This window comes from Macaca fascicularis, chromosome 15, assembly GCF_037993035.2.
Source record: "Macaca fascicularis isolate 582-1 chromosome 15, T2T-MFA8v1.1".
Lineage (NCBI taxonomy): Eukaryota > Metazoa > Chordata > Mammalia > Primates > Cercopithecidae > Macaca > Macaca fascicularis.
Window position 1 is genome coordinate 9,708,425 of NC_088389.1, and position 12,123 is coordinate 9,720,547.

The 12,123-nt window shown below is 37.8% G+C and overlaps 1 protein-coding gene and 1 long non-coding RNA gene across 2 annotated transcripts in view; one reads left to right on the forward strand and one right to left on the reverse strand.

The window, feature by feature from the left end:
- Nucleotides 1-12,123, forward strand: part of LOC135967345 (uncharacterized) — a 65,382-nt gene that overhangs the window by 25,488 nt on the left and 27,771 nt on the right. The window lies entirely within an intron of this gene.
- LOC107130548 (beta-defensin 109) lies at nt 4,005-11,008 on the reverse strand. Its single transcript, XM_065529917.1, has 2 exons — nt 10,166-11,008; nt 4,005-5,210 (listed from the first exon to the last, which is right to left on the reverse strand). Exons 1-2 carry the CDS (start codon nt 10,221-10,223, stop codon nt 5,005-5,007), a joined length of 264 nt encoding a protein of 87 aa, XP_065385989.1. The 5' UTR covers nt 10,224-11,008; the 3' UTR covers nt 4,005-5,004.

A 12,123-nucleotide genomic window follows, 5' to 3' on the forward strand; every position in this document is an offset into this window, starting at 1 on the left:
TTCACAACAGTAAAGACTTGGAACCATCCCAAATGTTCATCAATGATAGACTGGATTAAGAAAATGTGGCGCATATACACCAGGGAGTACTATGCAGCCATAAAAAAGGATGAGTTCATGTCCTTTGTAGGGACATGGATGCAGCTGGAAACCATCATTCTCAGCAAACTACTGCAAGAACAGAAAACCAAACACCACATGTTCTCACTCATGGATGGGAATTGAACAATGAGAACACCTGGACACAGGAAGGGGAATATCACACACCAGGGCCTGTTGTGGGGTGCGGGGAGGAGGGAAGGATAGCATTAGGAGATACGCCTAATGTATATGACGAGTTAATGGGTGCAGCACACCAACATGGCACATGTATACATATGTAACAAACCTGCACTTTGTGCATATATTCCCTAGGATATAAACTATAATAAAATAAAATAATAAAATAAAAAAGGGACGATGAAAATAAATGAAATGTAACACACAGCATGTGAGATAATGTTTTAATACACATCTAAAAATGCCTTAAAATTCAATAGAAATTAAATAAAATCTTCTAAAACTTGACAAAAGGAAAGAACAAAAATTACAGACTGGAAAAGCCTGGCTGACTGGAGGGATGTCCTGTCTCAAGAAAGAACAAACAAACACACAAACAAACAAAGGATTCTGAAAGCAGAGAATCAAACAGATATTTGTACACCGTTCTTCCTTCTTCCTACTAGCATTCTTCATAGTAGGAAAAGGCAAAAACAACCCAAATGTGTCACGAATTGCTTCATCAGTTTTTTTGGATCTGAAATACTGCCTCAATTTTCAGTTACTCATTGTGGGGTGGACCTGCAGTTACCACATTTGGTCCAAAATTTTATGCTGATGAAGGTAGACCTGTCCTGCATTTTCAGAGGGACAGAATTCTGGTGTTTCTCCAGGTTCCTTGGCTTACCAGGAATGAAGATCCGGGAAGAAAGTGTGTGTGTATGTATGTATGTATGTATGTATGTACATAAGTATTTCCTGTTTTTAAATTTAAAAAATACGGGATACATGTGCAGGACGTACAGGTTTGTTATATAGGTATCCTTTGCCATGATGGTTTGTTGCACCTATTGACTCATCCTCTAAGTTCTCTTCCCTCACCCCCAGTCCCCAGCGGGCCGTGTTGTGTGTTGTTCCCCTCACTGTGTCCTTGTTTTCTCAATGTTCAACTTTCAGTTATTAGTGAGAACATGCGGTGTTTGATTTTTTGGTTACTGTGTTAGTTTGCTCAGTATGATGGCTTCATCCATGTGCCTGCAAAAGACATGATCTCATTCCTTTTTATGACTGCATAGTATTTTATGGTGTATAGGTACCACATGTTCTTTATCCAGTCTAGCACTGAAGCGCATTTGGGTTGGTTTCATGTCTTTGCTATTGTATATAGTGCTGCAATAAACTTACATGTGCATGTGTCTTTATAGTGGAATGATTTCTATTCCTTTGGGCATATAGCCACTAATGGGATTACTGGGTCAAATGGTGTTTCTGGTTCTAGATCCTTGAGGAATCACCATACTGTCTTCCACAATGGTTGAACGAATTTACAGTTTCCCCAACAGTGTAAAAGCATTCCTCTTTCTTCTCAGCCTCACCAGCATCTATTGTTTCTTAACTTTTTAATAATCACCATTCTGATGGGTGTGAGATGGTATCTCATTGTAGTTTTGATTTTCACTTCTCTGATGATCAGTATTGTTGAGCTGTTAAAAAATATATTTGTTGGTTAGATAAATGTCTTCTTTTGATAAGTTTCTGTTCATATCCTTTGCTCACTTTTGATGGGGTTGTTTGTTTTTTTTTTGCTTGTAAATATGTTTAAGTTCCTTGTCAATTTTTATTATTAGACCTTTGTCAGATGGGTAGGTTGCAATAATTTTCTCCCATCCTTTAGGTTGATTGCTCATGCTGATGATAGTTTCTTTGCTGTGCAGAAGGTCTTTAGTTTAATTAGATCTCATTTGCCAATTTTGGCTTTTGTTGCAATTGCTTTTGACATTTTTGTCATGAAATCTTTGTCCTTGCCTGTGTCCTGAATGATATTGCCTAGGTTTTCTTCTAGGGTTTTTATGGTTTTGGATTTTACATTTAAATCTTTAATCCAGCTTGAGTTAATTATTGTATAAGGTGTAAGGAAGGGGTCAAGTTTTGGTTTTCTGTATATGGCAAGCCAGTTTTCCCAGCATCATTTACTGAATAGGAGATCCTTTCTCCCTTGCTTGTTTTTGTCAGGTTTGTCAAAGATCAGGTGGTCATAGATGTGTGGTGTTATTTCTGAGGTCTTTGCTCTGCTCCATTGGTCTATATGTCTGTTTTGGCAACAGTAGCCTGCTGTTTTGGTACCGTAGCCTTCTAGTACAGTTTGAAGTTAGCGTAATGCCTCCAGCTTTGTGATTTTTGTTTATGATTGTCTTGGCTATATGGGGTATTCTTTGATTCCATATGACATTTCAAATAGTTCTTTCTAATTCTGTGAAAAATGTCAACGGTATTTTGATGGGTATAGCATTGAATCTATAATGTTTGGGCAGTATGGCCATTTTCACAATATTGATTCTTCCTATTCATGAGGATGGAATGTTTTTCCATTCGTCTGTGTCCTCTCTTATTACCTTGAGCAGTGGTTTGCATTTGTCCTTGAAGAGGTCCTTCACATCCGTTGTACTCCTAGTTGTATTCCTAGGTATTTTACTCTCTTTGTAGCAATTGTGAACGGGAGTTCATTGTTGATTTGGCTCTCTGCTTGACTATTGTTGGTGTAATGGAATGCTTGTGATTTTTGCACAATGATTTTGTATCTTGAGACCTTGGTGAAGTTGCTTATCAGTTCAAGAAGTTTTTCAGTTGAGATGATGGGGTTTTCTAAATAGGAAGTCATGCCATCTGCAAACAGAGACAAGTTGACTTTCTCTCTTCCTATTGGAATACCCTTTATTTCTTTCTATTGCCTGATTGCCCTGGCAAGAACTTCCAATACTATGTTGAATAGAAGTGGTTACAGAGGGCTTCCTTGTCTTGTACCGGTTTTCAAATGGAATGCTTCCAGCTTTTGCCTATTCTTTATGATATTGGCTGTATGAAATAGCTCTTATTATTTTAAGGTATGTTCCATCAATACGTAGTTTATTGAGAGTTTTTAACAGGAAGGGATGTTGAATTTTATCAGAGGCATTTTTGCGTGTATCAAAATAATTGTCTGGTGTTTGCCTTTGGTTCTGTTTATGTGATCAATTACATTTATTGATTTGTGTATGTTGAATCAGCCTTTCACCCCAAAGATGCAGCCCACTTGATCGTGGTGGATAAGCTTTTTGATGTGCTGCTGGATTCGGTTTGCCAGTATTTTACTGAGAATTTTTGCATCGATGTTCATCAGGGATAATGGCCTGAATTGAGCAGGTGTGTGTGTGTGTGTGTGTGTGTGTGTTTACCTCGGTTTGCCAGTAGGTTGATGTGTGTGTGTGACGTGTGTGTGTGTGTGTGTGTGAATGTGTGATAGAGAGCCAAATTAGGGCAGAGGAGGCTCCCCGGCCTGTCATGACATTGTATGTTCTGAATTCAAGATGCTCTAATGGACTGTGTCAGTTGGCCTTCAGCCAGGAGGTGGTGCTTGCAAAAGACTGCCAGCTGTGGTGGTAGTGGTGAGATTTGGACTTGCCTTATGTTACCCATGGGAGGTACTCTGGTGTCTCAGGGAACGGGTAGAGCCAAAGGGCTTCTAAAAGTTTCTTCTGTTATTTGTGTTAATCTACCAGGGTAGGTGGTTGAGCAAAACCAAGTGGAAACTAGGTCAGGTAAAGTGATGCTCTGGCTCTCTACGTGTGGGACAAGCAGTGGCTCCAGTGGGAATTGGAAGGCAGTTCTTAGGCCACTGGGGTAATTTTCCAGAGAGAAGTGAAGCTGCCTCTGCCTCTGTACAAGGAGAGTCCATATGAAGAATGGGGAGTAGCAGCTTGGCAGTAAGCCCCATCCAGCTCCCACATCCTTGGCGAGGCAGGTCTCACACCCACAGTGTTCCACTGGGAGTAGTTAGCTAAGTTTCAAGAAGTCTAAACTCAGAGCTCAAAACTGACCCATACCATAAGCCTCTCCTATTGAGACAGTAACTGCAGCCTTCAGGCCAAACCCCTCCTGATCCACCTGCAGAGCAGGGGCATCCAGCTCCTGTGCTTGCTGCTGCATCACACGTCCCACTCACCTCTCAGTTCTGGCCTGGGGAGTTTGTCCCCACAGAAAATTATATCAAACATTTCAGTTGGGAGGTTCTCTCAACCTGTGACCACCATTTGAGTTAGCTGGCAGACTTCTGGGAGGTCCTCTCTGAGGTAGAATCAGAAATGGCTTCCCTCCATCCTGCCAGAAACTGGGAACGTGCTGGAGACTCAAAGCACATCCCAATGCCACTCCTCATATACTCGTCACTCTTCACTGAATCAACTCCAGCCCTGAGTACGATTAAGGCCTTCCCCCATGGCCTAGATTGATAGGTTTCCCAATGGAAGTGTATATCTTACAGTCAGTTTATCCCCCTCTCACACCCTGGAAACTCAAAATTTTCTGCCTAGCTTATGGTGTAAGCTGCATCCTGCTGCTTCTTTCAAATGGTCTGTGGCTTATTTCAATTTTCCTGTTAAGTTCCTGTGTTGCTTCTTGAAAGAAAGTTCAGTGTGAATCTCTACACACCATTTTGTCTTTCCAAGTGCAAGAGGCAGGCTAACAATGCCTTCAATCCACCATCTTGGAAAACAAAAGTAACAGTTTTCTCATTTTTAAAGGTTTTGTTAAGATCTGTTAATGACTCACAAAGGAATAGTATTGGGTATATTTGAAATTAGTATTTATTCATTTATGTTGATAAGTGAAAACACAAGATGGTTATCAAGATGGAAGTACTTAATATGTATATTTCAATATTCTTAGATGCAAATAACTTCACTTTTGATGTATTTTTATTTTACATCAGTTTCATTTCAACTTAGGTTTAAGGGGTTCTTGATAATCTGACATGATAAGTGGTGTTGGAATTGGCATTAGAATCCACCATGCTCTACAGCACTTCATCCTTCTTCGGCAGGCACCAATTTGATCTTCTACTACTTTGCAGACATCTCTTCTGCAAACACCAGACAAATTGAGACAATGACCTTCAGCAGCACCCAAACCACCTCTTACTGCAGGAAAGAAGATCCAGTGAGATAGTCCACAAATGGAATGTAAATCCATAAACACTCTTAAGTAACAGAATAAATTTAGTATGAGCATTTCTATGTGGGAGCTTTTGAAATGGTTGCTGCTCATATGTCAGGGACACATGCAGATTAAGAAAGGTAGTAGTTCCGATCCTGGTTTGGCACAACAGTCACGGTATTTTTGGTGGGGGAAAAGGGATGTGGGCGGGGATGGTACATCTTCATCTTTTCCTCTGGATTTTCTCTCAGAAATGGCTGTTGCTTACTGCAGGGCAAAAATGCCAGTGTCTTCTGCCAGAGAGGGTTACTGAGGGCCATAGTGGTTCCACCTTGTGGCTGATACTGATAGTCCCTTTCTGCTTTTTTCGTTCCTAGCCAAAAAAGATGTTTCTGCTGTCTCAGGTATGCTGATTTCAGGAGTTGTTTTTTCTATATGACTATTCGTTTTTGGTTTTTTTGGTTTTTTTTTTCTTTCACTCTCTCTCTCTTTTTTTTTTTTTTTTTTTTTTTTGGCTTCACTGTGTTGCTATAGTTTCTTAAGTGGTCTCTTGAACCCTCCCAGCGCTATTTTGGTTTGTACATAGCTATCTATAAATTTTTTCTTGGGGAAAGTGTAGAGTTAAAGGCTGGTATATCCTGCTTTTGCTCCCCCGAGTGATTTTGTTCCCCCAAGCTAATATTTCAGGCTTTCAATTTATTCGTGCTTTCATCTGTTCAAACAAGTGGAAATTACTTTTTCTCTCCACATTTAGATTTGCTCTATCTACTTTAATTGCTAATAGCGTCTTAGTCATAGGATAGATTAGTTAGAAAAAAGTATATTTTTGACATTATAAATGATCCTTTCAATTTGTGTCTAAAAGTGGAAAATATTAGAAAGCTTGACATTTATTATTGTGTCCAGACCAGTATTTCCTCCAGATAACCTTTATTACAACAAAGATAATTTAATGAAGATCTCTCTAATGGTAAATCTGGTGGCTTTGTGCTATTATAATATCCTTAAAGTGACAGTCTGGTGGAAAGACCAACTAAAGCAAGGGTTAGGAGAAAAACAGTTATTACTTTCATTTTGGTCTCACTCTGCATTAAGAGTTTTCATTGTGTCAAAGATTTATTATTCATTAAGTAGCCTAATGTTCATTTAATAATAAATGGATCCTATTAAATATGATTTTTAAAATTATAATCACATTACTTTTATTCACATTTGTCTACTGATGCGATTCACAGATGAGAATGGTATAACATTATTTTATTTTTTTCATTTTGCCACATCTTTATTTACTTAGGTTTATGCTGTATCAAACAATGTATGTGTGGGAATAATGGGTGATTCAGGAATGCATGAGGGGGAGGTTGAAGCTCTTTAACTTTGAACAATTAAAATTAGCAATATAATATTGAAATACATGCATAACACTCAAGTGATACTTTCAAAATAGTGTATATTTCCTATGTTTATTTGTAGCTTTTAAACCCAGCTAGAAGTATTCTATTTCTTTTGGGCACCATAAGTCTGAAAGTCTGTAGTGAAAGCTACGAGTAGTAAATGATGCTAATTCATGTGCTCCCACCTGTGGAAGAATTGAATGTCTTAGATAAAAAAAGATGGTGCAATTGGTGTACCAAGTATCTTAGAATATAATATGGTGGTGGTTTTTCTGTTTCTGTAGCAGAGTAACATATATACTATACCCAAGTCATCAAGTTATTTAAATATGCCTTTAAACAGGGAGAACTGAAAATAATACTGTGAATCCTGGTAAGCATTTAAAAATAATGAGGGGAATATTGGCTTTATAAAGTCAAAATTTATCTGAATACAACCCATATAACAATTTCATAGCAAAACCCTTCCTTCAATCCTATTAAAGTCAGAAGGAAAAGAAGAATGCCCACTGTCAATGCTGTATTAATATAGTTCTAAAAGTTTTGAACAATGAAACATATTGTAAGAAGAGAAGTCAGAGGACATTTGAGCCCATTGTTTTTCCTCTCCTTCTATACCTCCCAACATACCATTGGAATGTTGTAACATTTTGAAGAATCTATAGTAGTGTCGCAAATCATAGAATACTATGAATGCATCTGAATCTGAGATATCCCCAAAAGATACAAAATAGGTGTGACTAGAATGAAAGAAAGATTTAGGCTTTTGGCCATGACTGCAAGTGAGCTGCTCTCAAGTGACTGCTGCTATAGAACATATATATAGTAGAGGATCTCTTTGAAACATTTCTATCCCTGAAAATGGTTAGGCAAGTTCTTAAAATATCTCCTCTTTCAAACACAAAAATAGTCTGTGAACTGGAGCTTGAGCAGTGGGCACTTTGTATTGGATAGCTGATGGAGGTGGGTGAGGGTTTCCCAGATCTTCTGGGAAGATCTGCTATGATCAGTAATGCTAATGATGGTACTACTGACCCTTGGGCCATCAGAAGTTCCAGTTTGTTAATGCTGAAACTTCTATATTGAGTTAAAGCATTGAGTCAGCTTCACAGAGGAAGTCTGGATAATAGCATTCTCATTTCAGGCCATAAAATGATGTCAGGTTAAGGATGAACAATGAGTTCAGTATTAAAAATGATCAGGTAAGCAAGACACCACGAATAAAAGTTAATGAAATGAATAGCATATCTAAACCCTTTAAAACTAGATGTATTGAAATCGTCAATGTGGAGAAATAATTAAGCAGGTATGTATCAATTGTTTAAAGAAACAATCTACTATTACAAAGATGTAAAAACAATAGTAAAACAATATAGATGATAGAAAAAACAGGCAGGTCTGGCTGGGCGTGGTGACTCATGCCTGTAATCCCAGCATTTTGGGAGGCTAAGATGGGTGGATCACGAGGTCAGGAGTTCAAGACCAGCATGCCCAAGATGGTGAAATCTTGTCTCTACTAAAAAATATATATATAAAAATTAGCCGAGCATGGTGGCAGGTGCCTGTAGTCCCAGCTACTCAGGAGGCTGAGATAGAAGAATCGCTTGAACCCGGGAGGTGGAGGTTGCAGTGAGCCAAGATCGCACCACTGCACTCCAGCCTGGACAACAGAACGAGACTCCATCTCCAAAAAAAAAAAAAAAAAAAAAAAAAAGGCAGGTCTGAAACAAAAAATAATTTAAAAATAAATGCAAGTTATTAATGATATATTACACACAGGTAAGAGGATAACTAGTGAAGAAAAAAATGTTTAAATGATATACCCAGAATGTAACATGGAAACACAAGGTCTAACATTTATTTCATTCAAATATGGGGGGAGAGAAGTGTAAAAGGATTCACCATTTCAAGAGATTCTCAAAAAGAAATTAAGAAAAGGTATAAATCCATTGATTCAAAGAATATATTTCTAACAGATGATATAAAAATAAACTCACTTTAGTTAAATTATAAAACATTAAAACCAAACACCAGACCATACAAACATTGAAAAAAGGATAATTTATAATGAAATAATATTTATCTGATTATTATAGTAAAGCAAAAACTAAAAATGAGTAAACTAGTATCAACAAATGTTGAGAGCAAATAACTGTTAATATAGAATTGGGTACTCAGTAATGCTGTCTTTCCAGATCAAAAATCACAATATGAAATTGACAGATAAAAATGAAAATTGTTCACTACCAAGAGATCTGCAGCAAATAAAATTTCAAAGGCTACATATCAGAAAGAAAGAATTTAACCCAAAAGCTGATATTAGAGTCAACTTGGTATTCCACAAATATCACTAAACTGATGATAATAGTAACACTTTCTGACACGTGGGGATTCTGAAAAGAAGTGAACTTTTACTTTTGTTTAGAATTTAGAAAGTTATAGAAAAATACTCTTGCCCTGACAAAGAGAATAAGCTGGATAATCTATAGATCATAGATTTCATTTTAAAACACAGAACTGAGGTCTCAAAAAAAGCTAATTAACTTAAATTCAGAGTGATGAAGCCCTGCTGAAAAAAGAACGGATCCACAGATGCTTTGTGCCTAGCTGAGTTGCAGCAGCAGAAGCAGGAGGAAGCTGCCCTTGGTGGAGATAACAAGGAAACAAGTGAATCTCCAGCAAATGTTGAAAGGCTGAGTGTGGGCTTGTGATAGTTTAGCATCATCAGTAGGGGCCCAAACACACTCACTCTCACTCGCTCTCCCTCACTAATGCTTGCTTGCTTGCTTGCTTGCTTGCTTGTCTTTCCTTTCTTTCTTTCTTTTTCTTTTTCTTTCTTTCTTTCTTTCTTTCTTTCTTTCTTTCTTTCTTTCTTTCTTTCTTTCTTTCCTTTCTTTATCTTTCTTTCTTTCTCTCTCCTTCCTTCCTTCCTTCCTTCCTTCCTTCCTTCCTTCCTTCCTTCCTTCCTTCCTTCCTCTCTCCCTCCCTCCCTCCCTTCCTTCCTTCTCTCTCTCTCTCTCTCTCTCTCTCTCTCTCTCTCTCTCTCTCTCTCTCTCTCTCTCTGGAGTCTCACTCTGTCGCCTAGGCTGGAGTGCAATGGCGCGATCTTGTCTCACTGCAACCTCTGCAAATATAATAATAAATGCTGCTGAAATTCAATCCTGTCAGGTCTAACTGCCTGCATATAAATTTCCAGTTCCCGCAAAGACATCTCATTGAGGTCACATTCTGTTGTATTCTTACTTTGTATCTTGAGATGCCTTGGTGGGACATGGAAATTTATATGTAGGCAGTTTGATCTGACAGGATTGAATTTCAGCAGCATCCATTATTATATCCACTCACTAGATCAAAAAACATGGATGGAATCTTATCAACAGGAACTACTGCTAAATGAGTCTCTTTTCTATTTTTCCCTATTATTGTCCTAGTGAAGCTGTAAATATTAGGTTCTTGAACCCACAGGACTGATTCTAGGATCTTGTCTGGCCAGGGATATAGCCTTCTAATCTGCAGAACCTTGTAGTAATCAGCTACCAACTTACCTGGGGATAAAAGAATTGAAAAAAGAAGGAGAATAAGAAGAAGCAAATGGAGTCTCATGGCTGAAGGGCCAGCATCAATGTGGGTTGAGCCTGGAGTCTCTGGACATCGTGGGTCTGGGCCTTTTTATGATGCTGTCTGAGTCTGTGATTTGTTCTTGGTTAGTAGAGCCTAACGAAAAGAGAATAACTAAATCTCCCACAAGAAACTTCCAGGGACACACAAGTACATAAATGTGGTGATATCTCAATGGATGAGAAAGCAGGTGAATGCTATTTATTTCCAAAAGACTCAGGATGTCTTACTGTCACCTGCTTTCTTTATTATTTTCAACATGCACATGCAATAATCATTGCTCTTACTTTAAGTATAAAGTATTGTTTGCCAGGTAATATAGTAGGAACTGAAGTAAAATTGTTATACAAACACTGTACATAATTAATGCATACAGTTTGGCAAATTTGCACATAGATATTACTCTTGTTACCACAACCAATATCCAGGTAATAATATATCCATCACCTCCAAATGTTTCCTATGTCCCTTTATTGTTGTTGTTGTTGTTGTCAGAACCCCTAAGATCGACCTTCTTAACAAATTGTTAAATACAAAATACCTCAGTAATAACTATAGGTACTATGTTTTAGAGCCTATCTCTGTAATTGACTCATTTTGCATAGCTTTAACCCTTGAACAATAACTCCTCGTATTTCTCTTTCCCACTCAATAAAATACCAAATTCTTTTAAAGCACTTTCTATATAATCCACTTTATGAAGCTTTTTCTAACATTCTTTTGTCTGCTCCCCCTCAGTAAAGGGAACTACTAACATAACAATTACCTATTGTGGATTTTTGTGTCTCTTACATATATTCCTGCATGAACCCATGTAACACTTTATCTCCCATTATCTTAATATGAAGTAAAATAAAACTTGAAATGATTTTAAAAATGAAATCACAGAAGGACTTTGTAAAAGTATGATGTACCATTGCTTATTTGTAAGAATTCAAGTGACATTAGGGGTTTTAAATCATCTTTTGTTTTGATTTGTTCTTTGCTTGTAAACCTTGTGTCTTGCATATTGTGGGCACAGTGTCTTTCCCAGCTATTTGCCTGGGGAAGATCAGTTAGAGTTACAATGAACATCAAAGACTATCTTGTCTAGTGACTTACCTTCCAGATGAGGAAATGAGCTGAGGGAAAGGAAGAAACTTGCCCAAGATCACCCAGTGATCAAGTGAGGAAGGTGATAGGGACAGCACTAACGCTTGGTATTCTGAGCCTCATTCTATTTTCCACTCTTGCCCCTTCTCTGTTTCCTCCTCTCTTCCCTAGCCTTCTAAAGAAAACTTTGCAGTTCTGCTGCAATGTCTACCTAAGGACACCCTGAGGAGACCCCACTTTTCATTAGACTGCTTTTTTAAGCACTGTCCTGCATTTTCTTCTTCAGTCTTGTTGCATCCCATTTTTGGCGATAAGTAATGCTTCTGCTGTGCTGTTCTATCCAATTAGTTTTTTTTCTATTTTCATTGAGTGAAAATTAAAACAACAAAAAACATGAGTTTATCTAAATTTGGAAGTTTTAAAACTTGATTAAAATTTCCTGGGGATATGGATGTAAGACATAGATTTTAAAATATTTTTCATTTTCAAAATTAAAAATCAAACCCATATATTTAGCCAGGGTGACTACTCGATAACTACTAATCAGATGGGTCTTCAGTAATGCCACAAGGCTAATACTCTTATAAATCAATTCCCTGGTGTTTTGTGCTACTGAGTTAATACAATTTGATACGGTATCACCTTTAACCAGGCTTTGAGGAGTCACACAAAGGAACAGCACAACAGAACCATAGGGTGGGATGTGTGGGGAAACCGAGATGTAAAACACAGCCTTGACTCTGACATTTACTCCACTGTTGGGAAAAGTACTTCAATTCCCAGGGCCTTAATA